The sequence below is a fragment of the Erigeron canadensis genome, chromosome 6 (assembly GCF_010389155.1).
Source record: "Erigeron canadensis isolate Cc75 chromosome 6, C_canadensis_v1, whole genome shotgun sequence".
Taxonomy (NCBI): Eukaryota; Viridiplantae; Streptophyta; class Magnoliopsida; order Asterales; family Asteraceae; genus Erigeron; species Erigeron canadensis.
Genome location: NC_057766.1, coordinates 36,179,161 through 36,194,921, shown reverse-complemented (window position 1 = coordinate 36,194,921; position 15,761 = coordinate 36,179,161). Strand labels below are relative to the sequence as shown.

The 15,761-nt window shown below is 33.9% G+C and overlaps 3 protein-coding genes across 4 annotated transcripts; 1 reads left to right on the top strand and 2 right to left on the bottom strand.

Moving 5' to 3' along the window:
- Nucleotides 1-4,502: 4,502 nt before the first annotated feature.
- On the bottom strand, nucleotides 4,503-7,955 carry LOC122605388 (protein WVD2-like 4). 2 transcript variants are annotated; one of them, XM_043778330.1, is made up of 7 exons: nucleotides 7,826-7,955; nucleotides 6,718-7,225; nucleotides 6,593-6,642; nucleotides 6,390-6,471; nucleotides 6,225-6,296; nucleotides 6,015-6,122; nucleotides 4,503-5,070 (listed from the first exon to the last, which is right to left on the bottom strand). In XM_043778330.1, the coding sequence occupies exons 2-7, from the start codon at nucleotides 7,213-7,215 to the stop codon at nucleotides 4,705-4,707; spliced, it is 1,176 nt and encodes a 391-aa protein (XP_043634265.1). In that variant the 5' UTR covers nucleotides 7,216-7,225; nucleotides 7,826-7,955; the 3' UTR covers nucleotides 4,503-4,704. The 2 variants fall into 2 exon arrangements, with proteins under 2 accessions (XP_043634265.1, XP_043634264.1); XM_043778329.1 differs by having other exon boundaries at nucleotides 6,390-6,474; nucleotides 7,826-7,954.
- A 989-nt stretch (nucleotides 7,956-8,944) lies between these two features.
- On the bottom strand, nucleotides 8,945-11,463 carry LOC122603135 (calcium-dependent protein kinase 26-like). Its single transcript, XM_043775757.1, has 7 exons — nucleotides 10,536-11,463; nucleotides 10,299-10,442; nucleotides 10,041-10,193; nucleotides 9,844-9,959; nucleotides 9,597-9,764; nucleotides 9,289-9,513; nucleotides 8,945-9,186 (listed from the first exon to the last, which is right to left on the bottom strand). The coding sequence occupies exons 1-7, from the start codon at nucleotides 11,404-11,406 to the stop codon at nucleotides 9,064-9,066; spliced, it is 1,800 nt and encodes a 599-aa protein (XP_043631692.1). The 5' UTR covers nucleotides 11,407-11,463; the 3' UTR covers nucleotides 8,945-9,063.
- A 608-nt stretch (nucleotides 11,464-12,071) lies between these two features.
- LOC122605708 (putative pentatricopeptide repeat-containing protein At5g06400, mitochondrial) lies at nucleotides 12,072-15,204 on the top strand. The gene has a single exon (XM_043778666.1). It carries the CDS (start codon nucleotides 12,072-12,074, stop codon nucleotides 15,144-15,146), a length of 3,075 nt encoding a protein of 1,024 aa, XP_043634601.1. The 3' UTR covers nucleotides 15,147-15,204.
- Nucleotides 15,205-15,761: the final 557 nt, after the last annotated feature.

Here is a 15,761-nt window from a genome sequence, read left to right as displayed (position 1 = left end):
TTTAGTATTTAATTTTCAGAAATGGACTATCCTTATTCTAAAAATATAATACAATAATCAATGAATGGTCTTTTGAGTTCAACCAAACTAAAAATTAATATTTTATCATGTAAAGACAAATAAAAAAGTTAATTTATCTTTGTTGGTTAGCTATTTACTTCGTAATTTAATTTTAAATTATTTATTATTTTTCTAGCTTTTTTTTTAATTGTTTGAACGACAAAAACTTGGCATTTATATTGGGTTGGACTATAAATGAAGTGGGTGTCGGTGGTATGAAAGGGTTTGTCCTTTTTTGTTAACGAAGTTAACACTTGAAAAGTGTGGTGATGTTTGCCATGTGTCATTTATTACAAGAACAATATACGAGTACTTAACACTATGTGTATCTCAATCAAAATAGTGTGGGTCCTCATATCAAAATAGTGTGGGTCCTCATATTTGTAATGACAAATATGATAAAGTAAAAACGGACCCTCTGTCATTAATAATCTGGTCGGGTTGTTAAAATTATAGTCGGGATACTAGACACCGTACTTAATTATTATCGTAATACTCACTAAGGAAAATGATTAATTCCTAAACGGTATTCTTAAAAAATCTTTATAACACTTATAAAATCAAACGATGAAATTAAAAAAGAAAATAAGTAGATTTTATTTGTCGTATTTTAAGGTTTTAAGAAAGGAAGATATATTATCCCCTAATAATAATTACATTCGACAAAACTAATCACTATTTGTTAATTAATAAATAGGTGGTGTTAAAAAAGTTTTTTTTTAAACAAAATAGGTAAACTGAGTTGATTTATAGTCTAGGTTATCTATTAAAGAATAAAAACTTTGTAACTCACATATCTATGATTTAATTAAGATATTTTATTGGTTGTATTCGAACTTAATACCTAATTAGGCATTATGTCACTGATTGAAACTTTTAATAAAAAGAAAAATGCTAAATATAGGCTTAAAAATTATAATTATACATTTTTATATCAAAAATTCATCTTTAACTCTTTTAATGAGACTATTTTAAGCATGCTAAGGTAGTTAACAAAACTCTTATAAAAACGAGCATAGTACCCGCGCAATGCGGCGGTGGTGAGGAAGACAATCTGGTGGTGGCGTTGATAGGGTTTTACTTTGCTAGAGACGAAATGGTTGAAGGGCATAGTTGGTATATCACGTGAGAGGGTGCTTAGCATGGAAGATTATTTAAGGGCATTTTTGTCTTATCAGGTTCTTAATTAAGTTAAAGGGAGGAATCCAGTTTGCTTTATAAGGTATTATAGATATTAGGGAAATGCTAAATACAGCCCTTAGGGCTGTATTTAACGTGCATAAAACAACTTGTACCTTCCATATTAAAAGTCCACCCCCTGATTTTCATGATAAATGTACAAATAATTTATGCACCTTTAGCAAACCCCAAAATATTAAATACATCTGATCATTTCACCATCTTAATGATAGTTGTTTGTTAACTTAAATATTTCACATAACTTAAACTGAATTGACAAATCCTTTCAATAACTTTCAAAATAAGCAAGTCTCGATGGATCAACAAAAGAAGTTATGTTGTTCATAGGTAGAGTACTCAGACATAACTATATATACATTTTATGCCCTGCACCTTTATTAAACAATGTATATCTATATTTATTTATCTAAAATAACACAGTTTGCCATGAGATAGACATACTAAAAATATACTGAACACCAAGTATTCCTTTTCTTTTACTAACTTATTAGCAACAAAGGTCTATATGTTAGTACACAATGTGACACTTTAGTAATCAAAACGTATTGAAAAATACATATATTAAACACAAGTAATACAAAATAATGATATATATTTTAAGTATTCATTGGAATTTTGTTGAATTGCTTTTGGTACACAACCATTTTTATATATATAAAGAACACCTTAATTTGGACATTATGTTTGTCCTTCGATATCAATATTAGTTATAATAAAATCAAAGTCAATTTCATACATAAAAACTTATTGTATCTAATTATCAGGAAAAAGACATCACAACCGTCTTCTCTAATCATTTTCTACATTAAATGTATCTTGAGCTAAAAGTTTGACAGAAAAATAAACAATTTTGCAGCTTTAAAATTATTTGATTTCTTGATATCAAATTCTATTCTCATATGAATGGTGAATATTAATTGTTTCGTAAAAGATGTAATCACATTTGCAAGAATCTTGATTTGCATACTACAAAACACATTTTTCACGTTTTGTAGTTATATTGTGGAGTAACAAGTAGTGAGAATCTATCCTGTCCTTGTTTAATTTCTTGTTCTTTTTCTTTTGTTAAAAAGAAACATATTTACAAAATAATAGATAATCTTTTAAAATGAAATTTGACTTTAATAATATATGGTTGAGGAATTGTTAATGATTTAGGCAAATTCGGCGATGAAGGGTCTAAAAAAAATATAATCATAGGTACAGTTTATGATTCGAGTTGAGATGTTGCATGATACATTTGGTTAAATGTATTTGTTAGGTTAATGATTGATGAATGCCACCGACTGAAGATTTTATTTTCTTCTTCATATACTTCTTTTAAATTAAATTTTCCATCTTAATACTTTAGCTTTGGCCACCTTAATTAAGCTAAATTATATTATTAGCTGTTTAAGCAAGGTTTCTCACTTAAGGTCTTGGGGTTAATCTTGTATGGAAAAAAAGGGGTTTGAAAGATTTTTTAGACTTGTTGGCGATTCCCAGCTGGTATGAAATCAAGGTGTTAATCTCATGCCACCAAGTGTAAAGTGTGTGTGTTTTTGTGTGTTGTTCATTGGTCCTAGAAGTAGGCCAATGAAGGGGTATTTATAGGGGTTGAGGATAGGTCAGCACGTTGGTCCCCAACCGTGACGTTCGTCCTGCAGGTAGACGTATGCGTTGGTCCCAAGTTGTGACGTTCGCCTTGCAGAGAGACGTTATTCGGTGTGTCGTTTTATACGTAAGCATTTGTCCCTTCCGAGGAAGAGACAAAGCTGTTGCAGGGTTTGTTAGATGTCGTTATAACCGACGTCATGAAGTTCCAACCTGGAGCTTTAGTAGTGGTCACATTCAAGTAGCGAGCAGGCTGCGACAAGGAGGAGAAGGGCTACGTCCTAAGTAGCTGGCTGTAGCTATATCCAAGCAACCAAGAAGGTTGCGACCTGGCTGCGACCTGGATGCGACCTGTATTAGGTTTACTAGCATTAGTGAACTTTGGCTTATTTACTAGCATTAATAGTGTTTAATCAAGGTACGTCATCATTAGCCTTTCCAAAAATTGAATTAAAAACTCCTTTCATGGCAACGATTGATCTATGATCAATTTGTAACGCATCTATATACATTGTGTATAGCTAAGGTTGTTAACAACATTCACAACTTTTTTCGAGTTACTTGAGTTAAATAAACACAACTTGAACTTGTCTGAGTCAAGCTTTTAGCGAATTAAAACTCGAGCTCAAATACAATACCAAAATTAAAATGTACAAGAAGCCAATTTGAAACTTATGAAAACTCAAATAAATCTCTTGTTGAGTTAGTTTAAGACTGCAAACAAGTCGTGTATTTTATTTAGTTATCCATTATTTTCGAATTTAAGTTGGACTCAAGCTCAATCAAGTCAAAACTGTGTCAAATTCGGGAATTAAGTTCAAACTGAATCAGAACATCAAAGGTTGGTAAGATGGAATGGAAAGGGAATGGGAAAGACTTCCCTTGTTTGTTTACGATGAAAAAAGGGAATGAGAAAGGAGAAAGGGGAATCAATTCCATTCTCTACAAATTGTAGAGAATGAGTGAGAATGAAATTTTTTTTTTTTTAAGATGTTATATGTAATAAATGTATTATTATTTAAAATTTTATTTTTTATATATATTCATTCTCTGTGGATATTAAACAACGGAATCCATTTTCTTTTCAAATACCTATTTTCTTTTTTACTATTTCCATTCTCTATTACATTTCTATGATTCCCTCCTACCAAACACCCCTTGATATGTATCAAAACACTGAAATAATGTAGAACATGATACTATGTGGGAAAAGTGAAAAGTATTTCCCACTATAGACTATTCTATCTCACTAATCAAGCTCAAGTTTTCATTATGGAAGCTCATCAAGTTGACTTCCAACGTAAACTATGTTGGTCGAGTTAAGCACGAGCACCGCTCGGCTAACTTGTTGTGACATACTTAGCCCTGTTCAACCAAAGGCACAAATATATTTCACATATTATGTTCTGGGTATAACTAGAAACAATGGACACAAATACACAATATCCAGCATTGTCCAAAATAATGAACAGAATCTTGGATACAAATCATCACAATCCCAGATATCCAATTACCTAATAAGAAAAAAGCGAGTGCAAAAACACCTGGCCAATCAAAAGGAAGATCTTTTTCTTTTTAATCGAGAAAGAATAAAGCATATGAATATATGATATATAATGGTTTTACAAGCTCACAAAAGAACCAAGCAGTTTCTGCAGATAGATTATACAACTTTGGAATTAAAGAAAAAAAGATTCATACAGCATCATATATAATCATAAACCGGTAAATGATTGAACGTGTGGCAGTAACTTACAATCGCTATTCACAAACACGGAAACCCTTAACAACTTGAAAAACAGAAAAAGATTTCTATTAGATACAGATATTAAACAAATGTGGCCGCATACTTTAGCCTTCAACAGTGATGTCTGCATTCATTTTGACATTGACTTCTATCTGAGCTTCAGCTGCAGGAGGGTTTGGAGGCGGGCTTTCCTGGTTTTGGTTATCGCATGATTTTTCTTCTTCTTGGACATGTGTTTCTATGGACTTATCCTTTGACTTTCCATTTTTGACTTCAGTTTTAGAGGATGGAGATTTCCTGATCGTTTTCTTGGCAACAGCGGTGCTTTTGTCATCGTTTGCTGTGCTCGAATTAGACGACACGGTCTTGTTTTTAGTGACGTGTGGGGTGACCGTGGTCCCATTGCCGGCTACAGCCACATTGTTTTTGTTCCTGCCAAGCTTTGGAGATTTTGGACGTGTTGTTGGTATCTGTTGACAAAAGATACAAGTAACTTATAACCCGAAAAATATTTTGATTTTTACACGTTTGTATACATAGATATGATAAAAAAAGAAAAAAAAATCACTTGTAACATGAACATGTAAAGCTCAGCATTTACTGATACTTATGGATGCAATAACTAAATATATATCACAGTTTCATATAGAACGAATAGATCATAGAGAGAATGGGTATAAGTATAACAGCAGCCGCGCACGTAGCAAGAAGAAAACGATGGCAGAGTAAATAAAGATGGAAGTAGTATAAATAAAAAACTATGCATCACGACGTATATTTGAGGAAGGAATAGCATTTTTGAAGGCTGTAACTATTACAGTATTTTGCAGTGTAATGTTTATTATGGGAGTTGAATAGGTGAGTAGAATACTACTTGGTATTGAAGTTGTGAGACATTGCTATCAAAACTCAGATTAGTATTTTGCCAAACAAGATTCAATGCGTTGATGCAAATGGTTATGTTTAATCCAAGGAATATTGTGAATTTAGATAGAATTGAGATGAGCAATGATGCAAGAAGTTTCACTTATATTTGAATCAAAGCCATTTACGACAGTTAAAGTACAAACATGAAATGCACCCATGGCTCTATGGCTCTATGGCAGGCATTGGGATGGATGATTTGAAAACAGGACATGCAAGCTACATTGCGGTAACACACGTTTACTGCAAAAATGCAATATGATGCAAATATGTGCAATGATAGTTTGATTATGATGCTAAGCTGATTGCTTAACAATTCTTTTACTTTGAGCAACTGATATATGTCCAACATTCTTATTGAATCTGAAATATGACTACTCAGTTTCACAATATTATGAGACACTAAATTATGCTTTATGTTAGTGTGGTCTATAATTTCATATGAATATCGGGTTGTGGCATGCCTTCAAAGTTGAGATTTTACAAATACCTTCTTCAAGTCAACTTTTGGAGGCGGTTCTTTGTAAAATTTTGGCATTGGGGCAGCTTTAAACATCAAGCTCTTCCTCAATTGCTTTATTTCTGCTTCTTGACTTTCCTGCATTAGCACTTGACAAGTTAAGGCAAAGCCCTGTCACACAATACAAAGTATTTGAATTTCACACTTTCATTTATTGACTAAATATTTCATGAGTCAAACCTTTGACTTTTCCTGTAGATCGGTTTTCTCAGCTTCTTTGGCATGAATCTTCTCCTCTATCTTCGAAAAGAACTAGAATGCAAAAATTAAAATGATTGAGCTACAAGTTATGGCAAGGGAAGAAAAATCGAAACAATGAGCATATTGTAATGTTTTAGTAAGCACCTCCTTTCGCTTTTCAGCACGCTCTTCCAATCTAGAAGAAAAGCCCAACACACTGTTCTTATGCTGCCCCTCAGAGGCAACACTTCTAAAGATAAAAATAAATCCAAAAGAGTCAAATTCTCAAAACCCATATAAAAGAAGCAGAACAACAAAACATTAGCAACAAGACATTCGCAAACAGTCAAATTCTTGAATTAACATACGAAGAATCAGCAGCAGGAGGGGCATCTTCACTTCCATTCGACTTTCTAGACTGAAAAAAAAAAACAAGCAAACATTAAAGAACGTGATGAACTTAAAGCTACAAAATTAAATTTATCTTATTTACCCGTGAGACACGTGCACTTGGAACTGAATCCAAAGTAGTTCTTCGGGTAGATGCACCACCATTGACTGACCCTGTTTCCTTTGCCTTCGCACCAGAAGATGCTCTTCTAGTAGCAGGATTCACGCCATTTGTATTTGACAATGCAGCTCGTGGCTTCCCTGGGTGGCCATCCACACTAGTTCTCATGGAATCATGGTTTCTGGCCTTAGCAGGGAACGATAAACTTTGAGTCAAGTTAGGTTTAGGCTTACCGCCCGTTAGACCACTTTTAGGTCCCTTTTTGACCACTTTCTTGTTCTTTGAAGTACCCTCATTAGCATCAACCTCAGCTGAATTCTTCATTTTAGCATCGTTAACATCCTCACAAGACTCACTCAGTTGAGTCACTTCCAATTCTTTAACTTCTTCCGAGTTTTCATGATCTACATCCACTACATCAGTTTCAATTTTCATAACACTGTTTTCATCTTCCACATGAACACCATTGCCAGACTCCATCCCTAATTCCCTATACATATCCCAATCATAGAAATATAACACAAACTCATAATCATTTTTCTATCAAAACTAAAAGATCATAGCATATACAACAACAATATACAATCCTGAAAAGGACGCGGCATTGGGAAGGTGGTATATCGACAGTCTTACCCTTGCCCGGGTAGAAAAACTGCTTCCAGAAAAACCTTAGGCTAAAGGATAATAGCACATATGACACCACTAAATTTTTGGATAGTGAACTATTATATAATTCCAACAAAATCCACAAATACTTAACAATAATAAGCAAAACCCATAGATATTCTTCCAAAAAGTTAAGTTCTTAAACCCTAAAAAGTTTCAGATTTGAGGAATTTAAATGCCACACTTGTCATTTTCAGCCTAGACAAATAAACATCAGTAACAAACAACACTCACTTTCATGCCAAATTATCAATCAATTATTATAACTATTACCAAAACTCTAAAAACATTACATAAATGCAAAATCAATGAAATTTCCAAACTGGGTATCAAGGATTAGGCAAAATAATGCAAGCCCACATGTTAAAACTTATAAAAACTGTCACAAAAACTGAAATATTAAAATAAAATGTCAAAGATTTACCTGGTTTGAATGCAAGATTTTGTGTATTTGATTTATGTTTGTGAAGAAGAAAACAAAGATTATTGCTTCAAGTTCAAAATGCTGATATAAAAATGGGGTCTTGATGTGGAGTGTGTTTGTGTGTGTGACAGAAAGATTTTAGTATGTGTTTGTAGGGATCATGTATGAAGATTGTGGGGTAGGGGGTAAAACTATTTATGTGAAATGACTAACTTGCCCCTAATGTGGAGTTTTGGGACAGTTTTCTTTACATAGTGTACAAACATATTATGGCCTGATTTATAACACATGAAGAATGCTTAGTAGAAATTTTGATGTAGATTACTAAAATAACCTTTTTATTGATTCAAAATTATTAGTTGGTGTATATGTATGGTGTACACCCATGTGCTGCCAGCTCATACTAAAAGAAAATTAGTCATCTAATAAAACCAAATTAAATGTTATTTTATAAGGGAAGTTCAAAAAAAACATTTTTAAGAGTGGCATTAGATAAAGTGTTTTGACAATTGACATAATGTATCAATTTTATCCACATAGAAATGTTCATATTTTGGAAATGCTTTAGCTATGTTACAGTTTAAATATTTTGAGTTTCTCAAGTTTAAAGCCAACTTTATATTGAAAAGAAACAATTCCTAGCAATTCTTTATCAGTGGAAATTATTTTTAAATAAGATTATAGCGATTTGTTAAACAAAACAAAAAAAATCCAAATTATAATCAAATGCCCATATCAGCTTTAAAATGGCAGAGATTAAATACAGCTAAGTTTCCATCTATATGATGATATATACCATAATTTTGACAGAACATTAAGAAATGAAACTATAATCATTGAATCCTATGCAGTTGTCATTTTGTGTTATTACAAAATACAAACCAATTCATGCATATGTAGTCAACATGGGCATAATAAAAATAGGAAGCCCCCCATACCCCAATTCTCCAAATTTAAAAACCAGACACACATGCTGTCTTTCAACAATGCTACAAGAACCAAAACCAATCAATACATGTGTTCATTTACATCACATAAACATGTGCATATGTATGTAATGTAATTACCATTATTACTTCATTCTTTGATTTGGAAACTATATTTGTATCAAATGTAGGACTAAGGATTCATACACTTCTAATAATGATTAATGTTCATGTTTAGTCCACACTGATTTGCATACATCTACAACACGATACAAATACTATCTTAAATGTGGAGACAAGGAATACTAGAAATCATAAAACGGGCAATGGCTCTTTGAATCCAGTGCTAAATTTATTCTTGGTTTGATTCCTAACCAAAGAAGCAGTTCCCTTATGCATCATTGCAACAAACTCGCTGTAATCTATACGACCATCCTGCAAGTCAAAGATCAGATAAGTCAAATAATTTGACTTTATGCACACATAAATAAAAAGGTTGGGAGAAAACAATATTATGTATATGTATGAAGAACTTACATTGTTCTGATCAACTTCTTTGATAATTTCTTCCAAATGGATATCATCAACTCCAAACTCCTTGCAGGCTTTTTGAAGTTCATCACGTGTAATATAACCACTAGCATCTTTGTCAAAATACGAAAAAGCAGCAAATAAACGATCCTCCCTGTCAGCTTTGGTAAAATGCAGTGTTGCAGCTACAAATTCATCGTAGTCTATAGTGCCACTGTTATCAATATCTGCCTGTAAACATTATATTTCTTGAATTAATAAAGTACATATATTAATTAACTTATTAACTTGAATATGATACAGTATATACTCACAGACTGCATTAGATCATGAATCTCAGATTCATCAAGATCAGCACCAAATCTTTTTAGTCCATCCTTCAATTCATCAAAAGTTATACAACCACTGTTGTCTGTATCAATCATCTTGAACATTTGCTTTAAGCCTCCAATTTCTTCTTCCGAAAGTTTTGATGCAATCACCTGCAGCCAGGAAATATATATAATGGATTGAAAAATGAATATACCTAGTTATATTAAGGAAAACGCTTAAAGTTCATACCCTTAGAGCCATTTTCTTGAGCTTATTCATGGCAGAAAACTGAGTTAACCGAGTCAAAACTGCAGGATCCAGAGGCTTGTCTGGTGCAACACCATCTACCCTGATCCAAGGGTGACCTGCAACAGTTTAAAATCAGCACTGCAAATGAGAAACTAATTAAGAGCTTAAACAAATTATGAGAGAAATAATGAACTTACGAAGAACTTCATGAGCAGTTATGCGTCTACTTCGGTCTCTAATAAGCATTTTCTGTATCAAATCTTTAGCACTTGAAGAGATACCAGGCCATGGACTGAAGGAAAAGTCAATTTCACCCTCTAGTATCTCCCTAAATAGATCGGTCTCCGTCTCTGTAAACAAAAGGAAACGAGAATGCTGAAGATCCAAAATGAAGCAGATAAATTATGAGTTAATTACATAAAAAAGCAATCAACTTTTTATCAAGTTTATATTACCTCCCCAGAAGGGTGGCACCCCGGAAAGAAGAATGTAAAGGATCACTCCAGCACTCCAAATGTCTATTTCGGAACCATAATGTTTTAACAACACCTCTGGTGCAACATAATAAGGACTTCCTACTATATCAGTAAGAATTTCACCTGCAATTTTGGATTCACATATAATATAGCAACTAAAACATGTATAAAATAACTAGAAATTAGTATTCATGATCAAACGATTTAAAAAAGTACCCGGCTTAAAGAAAACTGATAATCCAAAATCAATACTTTTAAGAGGTGAATCTTCGTCTTTATCAACAAAAAGAAAGTTTTCGGGCTTAAGATCCCGGTGCACAACTCCTAAGGAATGACACGCCTCGATAACACTAGCAATAGTTCTAAGAAGATCAGCTGCTTTCCGTTCTGTAAAATGGCCTTTTTGTGCAATTTTTTCAAATAGTTCACCTCCTGCACAAAGTTCCATGATCAAATGGACTTCATAAGCATCTTCATAAGCCCCTTCAATTGTGACTACATTCGGGTGACCGGATAAATGATGCATAATCTCAACTTCTTTTCTGACATCCTCCACATCATCTTCCGTCACTAACTTCCTCTTTGAAATGGATTTGCAAGCAAATTGTTTCCCTGTTTTCTTATCTATACAAACAGAAGTTGTACCAAATTGTCCATGTCCCAGTTTCAAACCCATTGTATAGTGATCTTTCAAAAACCCAGTTTTTGTTTTCAAGACTTTATCAACTAAAAGGCCTGCACTCGACTTTATCCTCCTATGCTTTGGATGTCTTACACTACTTTGCGCGTTTCTTTGTGTTGATTTGCTTTGTTGCTTTACTATTACAGATTTTCCAAACTGCTTTCCATGTTCTTTCACTTCGTTATAAGGAACCACGGGCTGAACTTGTTGGGCCGGTTTATGTTCTTCTTGTGGTATAAACACGACCCGTGGAGGTGTCTTTGGTCTATTAGCCTTATGGTTTTTGACTTGATGATGATGGTTTCTTGCTCTTCTTTTTTCATACTTAGACCACCACGACGAATACCACATTGATCCAAAAAAACCATGCTTTAAACATTTTGAAGCACAACATATATTACCCATCTAATGTAGTTTATATAATGTAGCCTATATATTGAGACTAGAAACTTCATTATAAGCTATCATTATATATCACTCACTATATCTTCAATCACAAATTTTATGAACATGAAAATAATAAACCTAAATAGCCATTCCAAATCGATCCAAAAGGTTGGAAAGAAATCAACATTACCCACAATGTCTCTTTAGAAACTCAATATATAAGATGCAAATTCGATGAATATTACGCATGACCGATTCGTATAACTAATAAAAATGAGAACTTTTTGTATGTTTTTGTTGGGCCTCCATGCAAAATCTTAACAAAAATGAGAACTTTCTGGTTCGGGTTTTTTTTTTTTAATATTGTTTAACCGGTTCGTTTTAGGTATGGGTTTCTTGTGAATCCTAAATTCGATAGCTTTGTTAATGCTGCAATGGTGTATAAGGATTTGGGGTGTCTGGAAATTGGAAGGGAGGGAAAGAAGAAAATGACAGGTTTTTCTGTTATCTGGAAGTTTATTTTTGGCATTCTTTGTTTGAACTCTACAAGGGACTAATCAAAGACAAATGAAAGTTAAGGGGTCGATCCTAAACATCTAACAATAATACGAGTAAAGTTTAACTAACAGAAAATTTCCTGCAGCATCCAAATCTTTTGTGTGAATAACTAACTGTCCAAAAGTATGAAAATTTTATTTAAATTCAGATCAGCAGGTTCAAGTTGTAGGCGTCTCATTCCCATATATATCTCAAATTTACAATCTTTTTGTTATTCAATCGACACTACACCATTCAATAACCCGAATCCAAACAACCCTGAAAAAGCCCAGATAAAAAATGCTAAAGATTACACTAATCTTTTTGATGAAATCACCCAAATTTTAGGAACCCAGAGCTTCAATGTGGATGTAAATGTAGGTGATCGGTTTCCGATAACGAAAGGGGATGATTTGAAAGATTCTTTGGAGTGCACACAAGGTGTTTGTGAAAATGCCTGTGAGAACCAAAATTTGGAAATTAGAAAAACCTGTGTGGATTCAAAGGATGTGAGCGATATAGTTACTAAAGCTACTCAGGTTTTAAGGGGTGGTGAGGGTGCAGTGTCGATTGAGGAACGGTTAGAGGATATGGATGTTGAGTTTGATTGTGATGTTGTTGATAAAGTTTTGAAGAGGTGTTTTAAAGTGCCTGATTTAGCTTTAAGGTTTTTCAAGTGGATAAAGGTTAAGAATGAGGCGTTTGTTACGACTGCAGCGTATAATACGATGATTTATGTACTTGCAGAGTCGAAAAAGTTTGAGTTAGTTGAGGGACTGTTGAAGGAAATGGAGAAGAATTCATGTAAGAAGGATATTAAGACATGGACTATTCTTATTTCTCAGTATGGGAAGTCAAATAAAATTGGGAAAGTGTTGTTGCTTTTTGAGGAAATGAAGAAGTCTGGTTTTGAACCTGATTTGGCGGTTTATAAAGTAACGTTGCGTACACTTTGTAATGGTAGAAAATCGGATATAGCCATGGAGTTTTACAAGGAGATGATGTCTAAAGAAATGGAACCAGATACAAGTTTGTACAAAGTTTTATTAAATTGCTTAGCACGTTCAGGAGACATTGATGCCATCCACTTGATAGCCGATGATATGATAAAGATCTCCCAAATCCCTGAACTAGATGTGTACACTTATATGTTAAAAAGTTTTTGCATTTCGGGTAGAATAAGAGAAGCGTTAGAAGTGATAAAGGATATGAAGAATAAAGATATTGTGATTGAGTCTGAACATTTTGAGATGATGGTGAAAGGAATGTGTCGCGCTGGTAGAATCATGGATGCTCTAGAAATTGTTGATATTTTAAAGAGAAAAGATGCCGTTGACAAAAAGATCTATGAAATTGTTATCAACGGGTACCTGCGAAGAAATGATCTCTCCAAAGCACTTGACTTGTTTCACGGCCTAAAAGATTGTGGACAAACACTGACAGTCGCTACTTATACAGAGCTGATGCAATATCTTTTTGGAATGAACGAGTTTGAGAAGGCATTTGATTTGTATAACATGTTGCTGGAAACAGGAGTTGAGTTGGATAGTGTGGCAATAACTGCTGTTGTTGCTGGTTATGTGCAACAAAACTGTATTTCTGAAGCATGGGAAGTGGTTGAAAATGCAGAAAAGAAAGGAATGAAGTTGAGTAGCAAGTGTTATATGGTCTTTATCAAAGAACTTTGTAAGATTTCAAAGTCTGATGAAGCTGTCAATGTTTTGGATCATATGAAAGCTTTGAAGTTAGGTATATCAGAGCATATATTAAACTGGATAATATCTCATTTGGAAAAAAACGGAGAATTGGGGAAGATACAACGAGTAAAGCGGATTCAAAGAGCCACTTCTGACAAAGACGAAACCACCCTTGATTCAAGCTCGATCCAGATAGACCCAAAAAGTGTAAATTCTCTTATAACTTATACCCCTGCTGTTGCGGCTAAGTCTTTTGTTGAATATGATCTTCAAAGAGCCTGTAAGATTGTGTCTTCCTCAATGGATTGGTCCTTAAAGGAGGAATCTTTACAAAAATGTGATCTCGATATCACACCAGAACTAGTTGTGGAAGTACTGAGAAAGTGCAGCCTACAGGGGTGTGCAGCGTCACAGTTCTTCTCATGGGCTGGAAAGAAAAATGGTTACAGTCACACTGCAGAAACGTACAACATGGCGATGAAAGTTGCTGGTCAAGGGAAAGATTTTAAGCATATGAGAAACTTGTTTAATGAAATGAGAAGAAAAAGTCTGTTGATTTCATCAGACACATGGACAATCATGATTTTACAATACGGTCGAATAGGTTTGACAGAAATTGCTCTAAAAGTATTCAGAGAAATGAAGGAAAGTGGTTGCAGTCCCATCAGTAGCACATACAAATCTTTGATTATTTCCCTTTGTGGGAAAAAGGGTAGAAAGGTCAATGAAGCAATCGAAACGTTTTTGGAGATGATACAAGCTGGATTTGTGCCCGATAAAGAATTGCTTGAAATATATCTTGAATGTTTATGTGAAACTGATAATGTGTTAGAAGCCAAAAAGTGTGTCAAGAACCTATGTACACTTGGATTTTCGACTCCCTTAGCTTACTCATTGTGTATCAGGGCTCTCAGTCGAGCAGGTAATGTAGATGAAGCTTTGTTAATGATGGATGAGGTTGATGAAAAAGACCAAAATATTCTCAAGAGTTACACTTACGGAAGCCTGATTCACACATTACTGAGGAAAAGGCGCTTACAGGAAGCATTGGAAAAGATAGAATCAATGAAAGAGCTGAGTATCTTCCCAACTGTTCATGTCTATACATCACTAATAGTTTTTTTCTTCAGAGAAAAACAAATTTCTAAAGCTTTAGAGGTTTTTGAGAAGATGAAACAAGAGGGAATTGAACCCACAATCGTTACTTATACATCGTTAATTCGTGGATATGTAAGCAATGGGAAGATCGACGATGCTTGGAAAGTTTTTCATAAGATGAAAAGTGATGGGCCATTGCCCGATTTTAAGACGTATTCAATGTTCATTTCTTGTTTGTGCAAGGAGACCAGGTCTGAAGAAGCTATGCAACTTTTATCTGAGATGTTAAGTGTCGGGTTTGCTCCAAGTACTGTTAATTTTCGTGATGTATTTTACGGATTAAATAGAGAGGGGAAACATAATCTAGCTCAAACTGTACTTATGAGAAAATGGAATTTTGTAAGTAGAAGGAAATCTTTGACTTAATTTGGTCAGCCTTTACTTATTTAAGTAGCATTGCCTAGGATCTGTGTGTTTATTTATTTTTGCGGAAGAATTTTTCAAAAAATGTCTTCTTTGTTGTTATATTATATGAAAAAAAGAATGTAAATAGTTAACCTAGATGGAGTGATCAAACTAATTGATTTCTTTATTCATATACTGATATACACGTCATACTTGATGAAAAGGAGGGCATGAAGTTAGACCATAAAAAGTAATATAAGATATATATTTTTTAAAAATAAATGATAACTTAATTTTGTGTTTTGAAATTTGGTGGAGGTGTAGAATATAGTATAAAGTTTCATATTTTTTTTTTAAATCTGTGGATCAATTGCTTGCAACAAGAGATCTAGCTTACATTATTTTAACCGGGTTCGTGCTAGAGAGCTTTTTCACCCTCAATACCTGGTAGGAGGAGAAACCCGCAACTAAACCGTCCGAAGGCACGATATTTATTTGGGGTAAAACCATGCCCCGCAGGACTCAAATCTGTTTCACTAAAAGACTTTATTTGTGAAACTCTTTTAAATGTCATCTCCATGTTTTGAAAGCCGGTGTTCAACCACTGAGCTATGATGCGTACGTATTCGGATAATT

Excerpts from the sequence above, each read along its gene's own strand:
- LOC122603135 (XM_043775757.1), bottom strand. The coding sequence starts at position 11,406 with ATGGGTAATATATGTTGTGCTTCAAAATGTTTAAAGCATGGTTTTTTT. Across the intron at positions 9,960-10,040 it reads AACTGCTCATGAAGTTCTTC|GTCACCCTTGGATCAGGGTA; the intron begins GTAAGTTCATTA and ends AAACTGTTGCAG. Across the intron at positions 9,514-9,596 it reads TTCATGATCTAATGCAGTCT|GCAGATATTGATAACAGTGG; the intron begins GTGAGTATATAC and ends TAATGTTTACAG.
- LOC122605388 (XM_043778329.1), bottom strand. The coding sequence starts at position 7,215 with ATGGAGTCTGGCAATGGTGTTCATGTGGAAGATGAAAACAGTGTTATG. Across the intron at positions 6,643-6,717 it reads CAAGTGCACGTGTCTCACGG|TCTAGAAAGTCGAATGGAAG; the intron begins GTAAATAAGATA and ends TTTTTTTTTCAG. Across the intron at positions 6,123-6,224 it reads ATCTACAGGAAAAGTCAAAG|GAAAGTCAAGAAGCAGAAAT; the intron begins GTTTGACTCATG and ends GTGCTAATGCAG.
- LOC122605708 (XM_043778666.1), top strand. The coding sequence starts at position 12,072 with ATGAAAATTTTATTTAAATTCAGATCAGCAGGTTCAAGTTGTAGGCGT.